General features: G+C 35.3%; 1 protein-coding gene across 10 annotated transcripts in view; it reads right to left on the bottom strand.

Annotated features, from left to right (window-relative positions):
- The window catches only part of SLC9C1 (solute carrier family 9 member C1), a 64,016-nt gene that overhangs the window by 37,836 nt on the left and 8,945 nt on the right, over positions 1–17,235 (bottom strand). For 8 of the 10 annotated variants that reach the window (XM_074363240.1, XM_074363247.1, XM_074363242.1 and 5 more), the window contains 6 exons: positions 15,399–15,527; positions 10,925–11,086; positions 6,953–7,052; positions 4,437–4,580; positions 3,076–3,250; positions 411–492 (listed from right to left, as the gene is read on the bottom strand). In XM_074363240.1, coding sequence (XP_074219341.1) covers positions 411–492; positions 3,076–3,250; positions 4,437–4,580; positions 6,953–7,052; positions 10,925–11,086; positions 15,399–15,527 — 792 coding nt within the window. The remainder of the gene's footprint in view (positions 1–410; positions 493–3,075; positions 3,251–4,436; positions 4,581–6,952; positions 7,053–10,924; positions 11,087–15,398; positions 15,528–17,235) is intronic. The other 2 variants (XM_074363280.1, XM_074363269.1) reach the window with 1 other exon arrangement.

The following is a 17,235-nucleotide window of genomic DNA, read 5'->3' on the forward strand; positions in this document are numbered from 1 at the left end:
ATGCACAAATGATTCACTGATACTACTTTATTTTGACCTGCTTACTGTCTGTTTCTCCTCTCTCCAATGTAAGCTCCATCAACTCAGAAATTTTGTCTGTCTGCATAATGCATCATTGTTAGAATAATGCCTGGCACTATAGGAGGCTCTTAATAAAAGTTTGTTAAATAATCAAATAAACTTATTGTATTATTTTACTTAAACTGGACTAATATAAATAAGTAATCTTTAAAAATAAACAAGCTTATTGGCCCAAACAATTCAAATGACATTCCATTCCATTCCAGTTTCCTCTTCAATCAGACACCATTGATTTGTATTTATATGGCTTCTTTCTTCATTATTAGCAATTCTTTAGCATATTTGGAATATTTTCCTCTTCACTCAGAGTAGGAATTAGCAGGGCTTACCTAGTTCACTAACTGCCATTGGCAAAATAAATCTATTGATAATCATGCCAATTAAGCATACTGACACTCCATGAAATAATATCTGGAATTGAAAAAAAATACAAATAAGTGTTCATGACAGTTTCATATAATGCACTCTGTATTTACCAATGTAACTTAAGCTAGGTTGTACTATGTCAGTAGGTGCTCAGGGCAGAAGAGAATTGGGTATCAGACATGACAAAAGTACTCTGGGGACTCACTTTCTTCCTGTGTGTACTGCACTCATGTTTTTAAAACCAAACCAAAAGTCAAGACACATGGTTTGACAAGTACTGATATACTTATAGAGACATTAGGGAAAAAAAAAAAAAAAAACTTGTTCTTAAATTCCATTACTGCACTTCTTGGGCCCTGGAAATATACCTGTACTTTATCAATTCTTATCTGACATACACACCTCCATGTACGTAGCCACACAGTTCTCTGCTCAATGTTACCAGCACATTTGTATCAAGTAATTCTCCCCACCTAGGAAAAGAGAACTCAGAGGCCTTGATACATTTGCTCCACCTCATACTTTTTCTCTCTGGCATCCTTCATTGCCAGCAGGGAGGAGCAACTGATGTCTTTTGTGCCCCTGGATTTTTTTTCTCCACTTTAATCTCAAGCAGGCCTCCACAGACAGGTTGAAAACCACTTTTCAATCTGATACTACATATTTCCATTAACTTATGGAATTCTAAGTTTCAGAACTTATGTTAGACTCCTAGCCAGTCCTCTGTTCTCTGGCCACAGATGGGGATTACGAATAGAGCATGAAACGACACCAGAGGCTCTCAAGGTTGCACACTAGGATCATTCAAGAAACTTTAAAAAGTTGATGCCCAGGACGCTCCCACTGAATGCTCTGATTTAACTCTTCAAGGCTGCAGCCCAAGCAGTGGTAATTAGAAAAATCGAGCTATAATCTACACACATTGAAATGTACTTGTGTATCACTTGATGTTTTGACAGTGCATACACCCACATAACCCTCAGTTCTATCAAGATGTAGACTATTCCCATATCCCTCCAAATTTCTCTAGTGCTGCTTCCCAGTCAATCTCTCATGCAATGAGAAGCAACCACTGTTCTTATATTTATTTCTATAGATGAGAATTGCCAATTTTAAAACTTTCACATAAATTAAATATTAGGTTTCTCATTGTAGTTTTAATTTGCATTTCCCTAGAGTAATGATGTTGAGCATTTTAATGATGTAGTGCCTAGTGGTATATATCTTTCTTTCTTTTTTTTTTTTTTGGAACATCTATTCAGCTCTTTGCCTACTTAAAAAAATTGGGTTGTTTTTCTTTTATTATAAAATTGTAGGAATTTTGAAAAATATATTCTGGATAAAGTACATTGTCATATATATATATTATAGACATTTCCTCCCAGTTTGTGACTTACCTTATCAATTTCTGTAAGCTATCTTTTGATAAGCAAATATTTTTAGTGTTAATGACCTCCAATTGTTTTGTTTTGTTTTGTTTTTGACCTCCAATTGTTGTTGTGGTTTTTTTGGTGGTTGTTGCTCTAAAAACCCTTTGTCAATTCCAAGTTCTCAAAGGTGTTCTCTTAGGTTTTCTTCCAGAAGTTTTAGAGGTTTTGATTTTATATTTAAGTCTATGATCCATCTGGAATCAGTTTTACATATAGTGTGAGGTAAAAACAGAAGTTTTCTTTTCTTTTTTTTCTAAATGAATGTCCACCATTTTCAGGATTGTTCAAAACCATTTGTCAAAATGATTATCCTTTCCCCTACTGAACTGCTTTGACAATCATCAAAAATCAACTGATTGTATAACTGTGAGTCTTTTCTGGACTCTTTATTATATTCCATTTATCTATTTTATGCCAATATTACACCAACTTAATTACCATATTTTTATAATAAGTCCTGATCTCAGATAAGATAAATCCTACAACTTTGTTCTTCTTTTTCAAAATTGTTACTGCTATTCTAGGTAATCTCTCTAAATGATTTTATTTACTAAAGTTTTATTTCAAAGCAGGTCAGCATGGCATCATTATCATCATCATCATCATCGCTCAGATATTTTGTACATTTCCTATATGCTAAACAATGTGTGCATCATTTTATGTATATTTTCAGCTTCTCATAATGACCCTTTGAGATAGTGGAGACAGTGAGATAGCCAGACAGACCTGGCTCTTATCAGTTTCTGAGGGCTGATCATTAAATTTTCAGGAAGTGTATGAGTGGACTGATGTTCTGTTGATGAAAGTGATTACACAACAGAAACTGGCAAACACTACAAATTAGGGTCTCCCTCTCCAAGAAAGTTACTTGTTAAATATTTACTAGCAAGCCATTGGTAGTATTATTAAGTCTGTTTTGGAATGAGGAAATTATAAAATGATTTATAAGGTTTAATGCCTTGACTTTCACAATAAACCTATGTTTTGGAGTGTCATGGAGGCATTCAGGGATCCCTGAACTAGAATGGAGAAGAGGAAGGTTGTCGGTTGTTCCTTCTCATCCCAGTTTTCTCATTGTGGATAATCCACTCCCACAGCCCCAATGGGGTTGAGAAATCTCATGACAAAAGCATATTTTAGTACATAGAAACAATTTTTATAAAATATTCAAATTAAAAAAAAAAACAACTTCCTTTACTTGAGATTTTTCCCTCTCAGATCCAAGAGAAGATTCAGAGTAGGCAATCAGAAGGGCCATGTTTATGTTGGGAGTCCCTTTCATTTCACTCCAGACCATTATGAATGCCCAGCGCCAGCTGAAACCATGACCAAGTCGAGACAAAAGAGGGCTTATTAATAGAAAGACCAGAAGTCTAAAAGACAAAACAAATTTTAAAAAGTTATTCTTGTCATAGAAATTTCTTTCCATTCCATTCTACACTAGATCAATCTATCCCCCGTGGAACTGCCAGCTCTTAGACAAATAAGCCATCTCTCACACACCATCAGCATGGCACCCGAGGAAGGCAGAAGGGCGTTCCACACAGAGACAGACACACCAAGAGAATGGCATTATTCTCTTTCTTTCTTTCTTTCTTTCTGTCAGGTAAGTAGTAGGGTGATTCCACACTGCCCTTGAATGATGCTTCTTCATACTGGAGATGTTTTGTAAATATACTCTATCTTAGATTCCCCCAAACAAATAAAAACAAATCTAATAAATAAGAAGTCACAAAATAATGTCCTCTCTTTTTCTTTCTTTGTAGATTTTAATCTTACTGAATCTGTCTGGTATTGGTTAATTCGTTTCTATTTCTTTTTTCAGTCACATATCATTCTTATATTTCACAGTAATTGTTTCTGATAATTTGGAACTAATTTCCATGTACTTGGCACTAGCTAACTTGATGCCGACTCCCAACTAATTTTCCTCGCTAGAGGCAGAATGTTAGCATTTTGGGTGATGGAGATGAAAGGATTGTTATGGTGGTTTTCCTCTTCTATGTTATGTCCTTTTCAGCTACGTGGGCAGACTGCTTTCTGCCTCTTAATACTAGAAAGGGACTACAAAATTTATTAGGCAAAAAAGGTATTTATATGGAGGACTTCCTTACAATATCTAAAAAGCTATTTCCAACTATAATTTACTAATAGGAAATTATTTGCTATATAATATTAAGAAAACAAAGCAAGATAAAATTTTTATTTGTGATAGGTATTTAACTTCATGAAACCTCATAGAATAAAAAAAAAAAAAAAAAAAAAAAAAACACTGGCTAAAATATCCAAAATGTTAATAATGGGTGCCTCTGGGAAATAATATAATGAAAGATTTTTTTCTCTTTTTTCTAATTTTCAAAAACTTTTCAAAGTGTTTGCATTGTTTGAAATGTAGTTAAAAACTGGGGGGGGGGGAACTAAGCACTAATTTGCAGATGATTCCTTGAAGCTTAAGAGTGAATTTTTCATTCTAAGGAAGGAAACATTTCTGTTATTTAAACAATATCTTTAGGCTTAGTTTATGTTCTATAAATAGAAAAATTCAAATGACATTCTTACCTGAAAACCATAAGTGTTAAGTAGACATTTAATGAATAATACACATCAGAAAATGATACATATAAATATGTATGTGCAGGAATTAGAAGTCCAACGAAAGTAAACACCATAAGAAAAGCAACAAATGATAGACAATTCCAGAACCTGCGTTTTCAGAAAAAAAAGTAAATATAGTTAATTAATCTAACATTTAACACAAGGCTTATCTATGGGAGGCATTGTGCTAGGCATTATGAAGAAAATAAAGGTGAATAAGGCATTCATCAACACTCAAGGGGCTTATAATTTAACTAGGGAGAAAGGAGCACTAAGGCAAGTAAACAAATAATTCTAAAGCAATTTTAACCAGTTTACACCGAATGTAAATTAGTATCTTTCTTTTTGGATTGACCTTGAAAGACATGTTAGGTTGTAGCCATGGTATTTGACTAAGCTCATTCGGGTACCATGGCTCACGTAGCTCAAAAATACTGATTGTGAAGTCCTTGTATCATTAGGAAGAGCTACAATCAAACATTTTGAAAGGGAATTCTGAACTGCTAGTCTGATTTACATAGTGACAGAATTAAGCCTTTGCCTAAAATCTAGCTAGCACTTAGAGGATGTGAATGACTCTTTTATTCACAAGAATGTGCCCTTTGTAGATTCTCCTTTTGTGATTTCTGAGCCTGCGCTTACTCAAGTACTCCAGAGCCCAGGAAGACTTCATTATTCCCAAAGCTCATGTTCTCACTAGCTGCAGGCAAAGCAGTTTAAAAAAGTACATTCAGACACCAATATGTGTCATTTTGGGGTGTTGAGACCATAGCTATTTAAAATTTACTTCTTGTTATCTTTCTATGTATTTCATGTCTTTAATGTCAACATTATATTTACAGCAAAATAATTGAAAAGATTAAAAAGGCACATGAATATCATTTTATGAGAGGCAAATAGCTTGGTTTTACCCATATGCTGCCAGATTCTGTCCCTGAAACACAAATACCAAGGCATTATCAAAGAACATTTCAATATAAAACATTCTAGCCTAGGAAACCTTAAATCAAATTTTTAAAAATATTTTTTTCTATGACTCAACTTAGGCTAATTACTCTAGGCCATGAACTGTCATCCCTTTCTTGTATTTATATAGCCATAGTTTTAATTCTGTTATTTTCTGGATTTAAGTATTGTATACAACATTAACTTGAAGGGAAACACACTAAGACATATTTTATGACAATTGTGTGATTCCTGCATTTTTTAACCTTCTTTTGACCGTACTATCAAAAGCAGATCCAATTGTTACATCACCTACATAGGCACCAAAAATAATATTCTTCAAAGCAGTATGCCAACCTACCCATGTAATTGATAAAATCACTAGGAAATATTGAGCCGGATAATTTGGTCAGTTGAGTGGTGACTATGACCCACTGGCATACTTCACTATTCATGTAACAATTACATAATTAAATTTTTATCCTTAACACACTGAAAAATGCCTCCAAATACCAAAAATCCCAGTCTTGTTCATTAACACAAAATGTAATCAAATCAATTAGGCAACAATGATTGAGGAGTTGTCAAGACCTTTCCTATATGGTAGAAAGTAATGGGAGAAACCCAACAAAAGGAAACCAGATTCTCTAAGGAAGCAATGCCCATCAAACTGAGAGTGGGTATGAGCCGAACAACTAAGCTCCAAACCCATTTAATAGATGTGTACATGTACTAGTGTATGTGTGTGTGTGGAGTGCTCTCAAATCCTATAAAATCCTGTATTTTTAAGCTTCTGACTTCTGAACTCACTTCATCTTCCATAACGTCCTCCCAAACTCCAAAAAATCATTGATTATGTTCAGGGCCTCTGTTAACACATATGTTACCATTGTGTGATTGAGACCAAACTCCCATCGCATGTATTGGAACATTACAGAATGCATCCTTCTTCAAGACTGACACAGATTCCACTCATCCCTCAGCTGAGTGGGGCACAGTTCATACTTTTCTATTTTCTGTTATAACACTGACAATCTTATAAAATGCCTGAGCTTAATCTTTTAATTGACTTTGCATGTTCTCTTCAGTGTCCTTAAAACATTCTTTATTTTAAAATTTTGTACTTTTCACTATGGATTTTTTTGCATTCATTTCAATTTTAAAATATTATTTATCTTGGCTGCTGAGGTTTTTGGCACCCTCTTAAATTTTGTGCCTGAGATGAGGGCCTCACTTGCCTTATCTTAATCCTGGCCCTGTCTAAGGAATTACATTGAACTTTACTGAGTAATATGATCAAAGACTTAGGGAATTAGTGGTGAAATAAAGTCAACATGAACTCAAGGTGACGTTACAAATTTTCTCTAACATTAGAGGTTTAGAAGGCACAGGCAATAGAGTTTTTAGAGAGTGTTTTAGTTGTCTGGTTTTCAAGTCTGTATCTTACTTTGACCATGCGGATGTAGATACAGTTACTATTACAACAGTATAACTTCTAATGTGAGAAACAAAGTGAAAATATGCTAGCCACTCACTCGAGAAGGGGTGCTTCAACTCCTGGTTTAAAACTTGTAGAATTTAAAAATAGGCCCATAATGGCGAGGGTAAATATTCCAGACATTCCAACTAGTTCACCTATTTTTTTAGAAGAAGTAAATATAAAGTATTAATTCAATATCAGCAGTAGCACAAATTTTACCAGAGACGAAAACATCAGATACCTGACAGTACAGTGACTTTATAGAGAGGCTCCCCCACTTGGTTTGAACTGGATAATATTGCATATTATTACCACCACCCAATGTCCTTTGTCCTTCTCAGATTCATACCCAACTATGTAGAAAAGTCTACACTGGACATCCTTGCACTGCTTTGGTTTCTGATCATTGGCAATAGTGTGGAACTCACAAAATTCTTCATGTTCCCTAGTGAGGTTAGGTCTAATCTTTTTTAAGACGGGATCCGGATGAATTAAATGGAAGTGAGATGATGAGCTCTCTACAGATTAGAGAGCTTCACGTTTTCTTCTTGGGAGACAGCAGGAGATAGAAATGGTTTGATTTCGTGGCAGGACTAAGGGAGTGGAGCCAGCAGAAACCCAGTATGGATCGACCTCTCCAGTTTAATTTTGGCTTGGTATATTCACTGTGGGGGACTGAAAAGTGTAAAAAAAAACTGTGGAATATTCTCAAATATTCTCTTAGCATTCATGAGCTAGAGGGGGAAAATAATTCTGACAGTAGCTTATGAAAGTAGTATATTATCACTGTGAAAAATTCAAATAACATGGTATAGTATAGAGATTACATAGTTTTTTGGGAAAAGGGAACACCATAATTCCACTGCCAAGACTTAAGGACAATTTTGATTGAAATTTCTATTGAGGAGAGGACTACATTCACCTAGAAAAAATAATTTGATAAGTTACTTGAGAATAGAGAATGCAACCCACAGGCAGCTTCAAGCATGAAAGGTTGCTTGCTGAATTTCTATATTGGAGGCAAGTGGTAAAAATCAAGCAGGAAACATGGAAAAGTGAGGAGCTGATAGATCTCATAGAACCGTGAGCTACACAATGTAACTTTCCCTGTGAGCTTCCCTTGTCTGCATCTTCAGTAAAGTTTATTAGGTACCAGAAACTTCTATATATTTAAGAGTGGGTAGCAGAGATTATAAGGAAGAATACCCCAGAAATTTTCAGAAAGTTATGAGGAGATATCTTTGGGTTTTCATAGGCTTTAGAATTGGAAATTTAAGATAACTGGATCAAGATCTTTGAGAGGAGTGGATACCCAGTGAACACTCACAGCAGCACATATTCAACATACATATACTCAAAGTCACTCATAAAAAAAACTCAAAGGGATTTTACAGTACCACAGTTCTCTAACAGTGTTCTTTTTTTCTCTTAATGTTTACCAGAAATTGTTCAAGTTAATAAATCAACATTTTTTGTTTTACTGCTAACGAATATTATGGATATGCCATTTTTATCATATTGCCGTGTTTATCAAATTGTCATACATGGATCAGTTCTGTGCCCCGTCTGTTTCTTTGGTTTACTATGTATTCCTTTGTTACATCAGTTGTATTTTAATTACTGTAGGCTTATTAAATGTTCATACCTACCTAGTAGGAAAATTCTTCACTTTTAAAAAGTTGTCTCACATAGTCTCACAGTTTATATTTCCAGATGAATTTTTAAAATTATTTTGTAAAATTTCATCCCCCCAAATTTCTATCATTGAGTCAGATTGTGATAATCTTAGTTTGATGAAATTAATATCATTATCACATTACTGACTCTTTTCTTCTTGATATGGAAAATTACAAGTTTTATATTCTTTATTTTAGTCCTGGCTAAGAATGATACCTAAGCTAAAAATGAACAATTTAGTCAGTCATTTTTGAATCATGAAAGAAAAGGGAGCTGTGAACATGGGTGCTTTGAGCAGATCAGATCCTGGACTAGTCATTGTAACTTGTCAGGTAATGGTGAGATTTGGAAAATATTTATGATGACTATCTTGAAGATCTTAATAACATAAACATTAAGCCAGGTCAGAGTTACAGCTCTTTTACATTAGATTTATATTTACCTTTCATCTTGTTTTCATGAAATTCTGTCCTAGGCAGGTTTTTTTTTTTTTTTCCTGAAATGTTTATTGAGACATCTTGACTCTAAAATTTTTTAATTTCTTTCTTGGAGATAAGGGTAAGGGATTAAGAGATACAAACTAGTATATATAAAATAAACAAGCAACAAAAATATAAAGTACAGCAAAAGAAAATATAGTTATTATTTTATAATAACTTTAAATGGATTATAATCTATAAAAATATTGAATCACTGTGTTGTACACCTGAAACTAATTTAATATTGTAAATCAACTATACTTCAATTTAAAAAATTAAATAAATAAAAAAATTTTCTCCTTCAGCATAATGCTTAATCTTGAGACTATGCTTACTTACTTAATGATGTTAGAGGAAATTATTTTTGCTGGAATACATATTTTGTAGATTTAGGTATACATAGTTAAAGTAGGACATAATGAATATACTCGTACTGACCAATCATTCTCTCACTCTCTATTAATTCATTAACCTGATTCTGTAACCTCACTAGATTTTAATTGGCTTGAACCCACTGATTAGTGAGGAAACTTCGAGAATCTATGTTCTGCCTTTCCTTCCTCAGACATGAAAATAATGAATCTTTTTACTCTAGCATTTCTAAAGAGAAATGCCTCAATTTATTTGAATTTTATACTTCTCCAAAAACTTTTGTAGTACTCTGTTTAGGTTCAAATTTTTTGCTAAGTTTATTCCTTGATTTTTTTTTTTTTCGTAACTTTTTGCCAATACAAAGACAATCAATTTTTTCTAACTAGTTACTGCTGGTTTATAAGAATACTACTGATTTTTTGTGTATTTACCTTATATCAAACTATTAAACAGCCTTGCTGTCTTAGTTTTTTAATTAATCTCTTGGGTTTTCTGTGTAATCTAAAATGTTGTGATTAATGTAACCATTTTCTCTTTCAAAATATATATAAACTTCTCTCTTTTTTTCTTATCATACTAGCTAGAACTTCCAGAACCATTTATAATCATGGATATGAGGCTAGGCAACACTGCCTTATTCTTAAACATAATGGAAAGACATGTGTAAGTTGAGAAGTAGGTACTATCACACATACCAAACTCAAATCATTTGTAGAGCTGTCTGAAAAGCTGGGTTGAACATGATTCTGAGGCTGTATCAGGAAACTGGCATGTGGCTAATTATCAATGTCTGCTGTACTTCTTGAGAAGGGAGTTGTGGTAAATGGATTAGTAATGTTTAGGATAGAGTTTCTAATATTTAGCCTTACTTGATCTGTAACTTCTATTTTTATTTCCTTTATGAGCTATGAGTTACCAAGAAAAGTATTTAATTTCAGGAAATTAGAATGTTTATTTTTAAAGACCCTCCTTTTGTAGTTAGCATTTAATTGCATTGTGGTTGAACAACGTTTAGGATTTTATTGAAATGTTCTCCTAGTCTAGCTCATTTATTTCTATTAACATCTACAAGTCTATGTAAAGGATAAGCATCCTGTTTTGGGAGATAAAACTCTTTATACAGCTTATAAACCAAGCTAAGTTTTTGTTTAAATCTTTTTAAAGCCATAATCATTTTTTCTCTGATTGGTTATGAAATTATCTAGGAAAAGCATGCTAAAGTATCTCTTGTAATTATGGTTTTGTCAAATTTCTCTCATTTTTTATACTGGAATTTACTTTATATATCTTGGTGTATTGTTTTCTGTTGTATAGATCTTAATATTTTTATCTCCTTTGATACATTATTTTCAAAAATATTCCTTCTAGATCAGTTGCGTTTTTTTTTTTTTTTTGGCTTGGTATGTATTTCCTACATTTTTATTTTGAATTTTTCTATGTCATTTTATTTTGACATTTTCTATGTCATTTCTAGTTTTAGGCATAGTCCCCTCACTTACAGAAAAAAAAGATGAAGTACAGAATTGAAAAGCTGAGACTTATATGATTGACGTCATCACCAAAAACAGTAGCCATCCACAGTTGAATCAGTTTTGAGCTTAGAATTCCAAACAAGAAACTTGCTAGAAAATATGACCAAATTTTAGTCATGATGCTATAGTCTGCAAGAAAAGAGAGTAAATAGAAAACAATTAATAGAACTTACTTGTTCTTAATTTTAAGTGATAATCTGGGTCAAACTTTTCTTTTTCATTATCTTTAAAAATAGCTCATAGCCTTCAGAATAGATGTAGGGTATTTTCTTATTCCTAAATTGAGAGAGTTTCTTTTCAAATGTTAGAAGCCACACTTAAGCTTGTAAAATTTGCTCAGTTTAGTTTAAGAGCTTTTTTCCAGTCCCCACTAAGGCATATGTATTTATTCAGTGCCAAACTGTATAATGCATTTTAGAAAAACAGTAATGAACAAGAAGTAGAAAGTCTCTAAACTCGTGGAATTCATATTCTAGGTCTAACATGATACACACAAGGGATACAGAAAAAGGAATGCCTCTGGGTCCTAGCTGAGTGAATCTCCTGTACCGCCTTGACCTGCCAAACCAACCTGACTGGTTCCTTAATGTTGGCCGGTTCACTGTTCCCAGTTTTTCCTGAGAAGCCATTCTGCAGTGTATATTCTGTATAGAAATTTTTGTATTTCTCTGATTACTTCCTTAGGACCCAGAAGTGGAATCACTACACTAAAGGATAGTTGATCCTTTATTGATATGGCTATATTTTGCCAAATTGCTTTCTACAGTCATTATGATGCCCTTCCCAGAAAACCAGGAAGCCTGAGGCCTTGACAGCCTCGATGGCTGGAATCAGGCATGCCATGGGTGAGAAAGGCCTTCCCACCTTTACAGGGTGCGCAACAGTGGAGCAAAGTTTGAATCATGGGTGAGAGTGGGTCCTGGGGTCAGGAAAGCCTGAAGGGTCAACTCCAACAGAATATGTGGAGGGCAAGAACAAAACCAAACTAAAGAATGGCCACCAAAAAAGAGTAGCAGCAGCCACATCAAAAAAATCAGGCTAAATTTGGGGAAGGAAATCCTAGAGCTGTAGTAATATGAAGGAGAAAGAATCCCTTTATGAACCCTTATTCATAAATGTCCACTGCTGAGGAGGGCACTGCTAAGAATGCTGACAAGATTTAGATTCCTTCATACCTAGTCTCATTCCCATGGCTGAAGGAGAGCCATTGTATCCAGATATGCCAAGTAGAAAGATTTATTCTCTGTAGGGATCAGTGTGAACTTGGGAGGAGAGTTTCATAAATGACCCTCTAGGTCACATCCATTCTAGGTATGGAGTTGGCCTTGGTAACAATTTTGAAAGCCCAGCACCTCCTTTAAGGTGGAGGCTGACTGTGGTGTCGGATGATGAAGGAAACTGCAGTTAAAAGGCCCAGTTTAAAAGCTGCTTTCTCTTTTAAGAAGGAAAAATAGCTCTCAATGAGTAAAATGTTTTGCCAAATGGATTTATTAGGCCGGGAAAAGCCTCAAAGCAAATCCATTATTTCTTCCAGTGTTCTTAAACTTCTAACATACAAGTAGGAAAAGGCAGGAACTCTGAGTGCAATAACTCTTCCTGTTTTTCCCTGTTATGAAATATGTGCTAACTTCAAAGATAGAGCAACACTTTAAATAATTACATAAGTTAGAAGAAGAATAATTAGTATGAAAATTATTTCGTAATTGTGTCATTTGGTATAAGTGAAATACCAGTAAAACTTATCAAGCAGATTTCTTAAGAGAAATTCTTCTATTAAAAATTCAGAGAAAGTCCTAATGGCAAAGGAAAAAAGTTTGTAACTGAGCAGGACCCTATGGGGCCTGCCCAGGATAAGCCCCTCCCTCATATCTTCTGCTGTAGCTCCTCTCTGAAGTACCTAGATAATAGTGTCTGATGCACACTTCTTGAGTTGTTTTACAGATGCTAAAACCACTACCAAATAGAAGAAATTAACTACTTGATGATCATGAGCCCCAGACCTACTGATGTCTAAGGACTGATAATGTTAACTGCCCTGTTACCTCACTATTAACCAACCAGAGAACTGTGAACTAGCTGATCACATACCCTGTGACCCTCCCCCACCACATGTGGCCTTTAAAAATGCTTTGCTAAAACCCTTCGAGGAATCTGGGGGTCCTAGAGCATGAGCCATCCGACCTTCTTGTATTGGCAACTTTACAATAAATACTGCATTTTTCTTCAACACAACCCAGTGTCCGTATATTGGCTTCACTCCGGGCGGGTGAGCAGACCCATTTGATTCAGTAACAAGTTCATTGTTCTCGTCCTCCTACAGCAGAACTTTTATTATTATAGCTGTTACTATGATTATTTTAAGAGTGCTTACTTAACAGTTTTTACTCCTCCGAAACCTAAACAAAACCAAAATTCTGTTCTTTTGATTACTGTCAAAATTATGAGGCAAGCTCTACAAAAGCAAGGACTGTTATGTTCATGGCTGAATCACCAGGGCCTAGAATATGTGCTATCACATAGTCTATCTCAAAAATAGTTTTTGGATTAATGAATGAATGAACTCCCATACCAATATCTTTTTTTTCTTCCAGTGAATATCAAATAAATTCTCTTGATTAGATTATAGATGTCATCTCTGATAAAGTTCCCTGAAAGTCTGTGGTCAGTATTTACTTAGAAGGGACCTGGTAGAACACTAGAGTGGGTACAGAGGTGGGGCATGGATCCTCTGACCAGCACAATGCCTGCACTCCTTTGCATTTTTTATTTCCCCCAGGGATAGTTCTTGAGCTTCAAAGACACTTCTGAATATAAACATTTCTTTTTTTGCTCACCTTAGTCATCTTCAGGAAGGCCTTATCTACACCAAGTTTTATAGTAAAAAATTGTCTGAGTGCTGTATTGTGCCACCTCCTTTTGTACCCTGGATTTTGGAAAAGGCTGTATTAATGGAGTTGGTTTGGTTTTCTCACTCACCACTTTGATGGCATAAACTAAGCATTTAAAGAGGATGTACCTACCTTCCTGCACTAAATTTGGGCTCTAGGATCACCACAGATGTTCCAAGCTGCCATGGTCTGGGTCAACTAGTTGGATACAGAACAAGGCTGAGGGCAAGTGCTTCTTATGCCCAAGTAGGGTAACTCACCACCATCTGGACCAGCTCCTTTGATTCTTTCTGGGAAACAATAGTCTTCAATTCTGAGTTTTAGGCATTGATTGTTATCATGTAAGGCATGGGCGAGTCAGAATAGAGGTAAACAGGGTCCCTGGCTGCCCAACAACTAAGTGCTCTCCAGGGACGGGGAAAACAGTCGTAGCTAAAACTTCCTCTCCTGAGTGGTTGGGAAGGTAACTTGGGATGTGCTTGATCGCTGCAGACAGGTGGTAGTAGAAGGATCCCACTTCAGTATATGGGATTATTTGGCACCATACAGCCTCTTGATACACTAGAATGTAGTCTATAAGCACCTCCTAAACACTCTTTTTTCAGTTGGGTAGGAGGGTGGAATGATAATACAGAAGACATCCAGTGAGTGGAATAGTATACATCAGCAATTTTCTCAGGAAGATTATAATCATTGCTTTCCCAAAATGAGTATAGATGGCAACACAGTAAAAAAGGCATATAACTTCTTAGTATTCTAACAAAAATATCTGACCTCTTGGACAGCCTTAAAAGGTCCTGTAGACCCTCTCCCACACCAACTCACAGACTGTACTCTGAGAATCACAGAAAGTATGGGGTTTTAATCAGGAAGGGGCATGAAAGATACCCCTGGAGAAGCTGGTAACACTGTATTTCTTGTCTTGAGTGAAAATTACCCATCTGTGTACTTTATAATCACTCATTATAGTGTGCATATGTAATTTATTTTATACACACATATACATATGATAAAGGAAAAGACATACTATGGTTCAGGGCTATCCGAATGTGGCAAATGAGCTCATGTGCACCTTGCAATCTTTCTGCTTACAAGCACTGATCTCAGGCCTGTAGGTGGCCCTGTAACTCACACTTCCTCCCTGGGTTGACAGCTTTCTGTGTTGCCTGCAAGGAGATTGTCCCAGGGTGAAGGGAAGGGAAGCCACCTCCTCTCACCACCAGTGGATACACTACCCGGTTTATCTTCTGAGTTCACCTTCAACACATAAAAATCTCATTATCTCTCATTGTTGTTGCCAAGCATTCTGATTCAGCCTAGGCCTGTGGAATGCTACTTCTATACGTGTCCTCAGGAAAAGTCCCAGCTCAGCCTCACAACAAAACAACAGCCAATATTAAATAAGGGGTATGTAAAGGGTAAATCACTATACTAATACTCACAATTATGTTTGTACAAGCATAGCTTAGGGTAAGGTATTATGAAATCCATGTCAGCTTCCAGAAAATATAGGATTCTAATTTTAAGAAGTTAAGAAAAAAATCAGTCCTTACTTAAGGAATAGTTTGTCTTTCTTTGCATGCTGAAGTTAACATCCACAATACTATCAAACAAAATTAAAGACATTATAGAGGTCATCAGACTTTCTCCATTAATTAAGTTGACAAGGCTTCTAGAAAGACCTATGGAGGGGAAAATATCTTTTTTTAAGGTGGGAAAAACATCAATAATAAAGAATAAAATTTTATCAGCAAGTAGAAGGATGTTGTTAGCTACAGATTTGTATTGCATATTTTTCCTACATATTTAAATAAACTTTAGTCATGTTTGAAAACTCCCTTCAAGGAAAAATTTCTTTATAGATCAACTATAAGTGAAGTCCAGACCATCATAATTAGGTACCAAATTAACTGTGGTTGATTAAGTGAGATAATCAACCAGAGCTCTCATGCCTTCTTTCAAAGCACAGATGAAAACATAAAATTTATTATTTTCTTTTGTTCTGAGACTTAGCCTATGTAAATACACAGATTGTGAATTTAAGACAAGACAAAAAGCAGTGATTAAGGGATAAAGTCAATTATAAACTAAGGCATTATACCACAATACTTAAGTCAAATATTAAGGCAATTGTCCAGATAATCTCACTATAGTTTGAAATTGTCTGGCTTTCCCATGTATCCCTTTCGGTGGTTTTAGAAATCATGCTCCATGAATGGCCGGCACCTTTATATTACCTACCTTCATCCTAATTCTCCTCCATTTATGATGATATTCTATGTTTAGATATCCATCAGTTATCATTTTTCTTTGCTATTCAGTGTGTCTGTAGGGCAAAACTATAATTTTTAGCATCTTTAATGATTTTCAAAATGTCCACAGGAAGGAAATATAATTAAGGAAATGGTAAAAGCCCTTTTTGTGAACCAACAATCTGTGGTCACAATCCAATACAGTAAGTATGCAGTTGGAAGAGAATAAAAGCCAAGGCAGTCTGTTTCTGTGAAAGTTCATTTGCCTTGATGGTCCAGGTCTTCACCTTGCCCTGCATCCATGCCCTCTGCTGTAAGACTCTGCAGTTTCTCTCACCCAAGAGATCTGTTTTGTTCTGAGACTTAATGCAAACAGAGGCTTGAGAAAGATTTCTGCTTCCTCTCTCTTGGATCCCTGCCACTATCATGGCAGCAGTCCCGGGTTACCCTTATGGAGGAATGTGAGAAATATGTGGAAGAACAGTGGGTCATCCAGTTGAGGCCATCCTAGATCACCTAGCCCCCAGATGACCCTCCAGCTGACTGCAGTTTCCTTAGTGAGCCTAGCCAAGATCAGCAGAGGCCAGTCTATATCATCAGAACTGCCAGACTCATCCGAAATAATGAATAATTGTGGTTTTAAGCCACTGTTTTAGAGTGACTTTTACTCAAAAACCACCCCCAAACCAACTGATACTGTTGTATAACTATTCCATTTTAGAAAATGGAACTATAACAAAATGAAAATAGCTCTTTTCTCTTTATGTGCATGTGTGTGCGCACGCGCATGTATGGGCCATATTAAAATTCTACTTTAAAACAAATGTTCTAGTCCTCATTATTAAAAAGAAACTGAAGGAACACAGGTTATTCATTTTTTTGAATGAAGCTCTTGGCTTTTGTTCTGGGTTATGTTGACTTGGTATTTTACTTTTAAATACAGGTTTCTTTCTCCTAAAACAGTACACACTGAAAACACTGCCCCTAGTGATTTGTTTTTGACTTTTTAGGCTTTTGGTCTCAATGTTGACAATGACTCCAAAGGTTTTTTTTGTTTGTTTGTTTGTTTGTTTGTTTGTTTTTATCAAATGGCATTATCCTAAGGACAGTGTTTTCAACAGAAAAGAGGTGCTGGGCA

The sequence above is a fragment of the Camelus bactrianus genome, chromosome 1 (assembly GCF_048773025.1).
Source record: "Camelus bactrianus isolate YW-2024 breed Bactrian camel chromosome 1, ASM4877302v1, whole genome shotgun sequence".
NCBI classification, from domain to species: Eukaryota; Metazoa; Chordata; class Mammalia; order Artiodactyla; family Camelidae; genus Camelus; species Camelus bactrianus.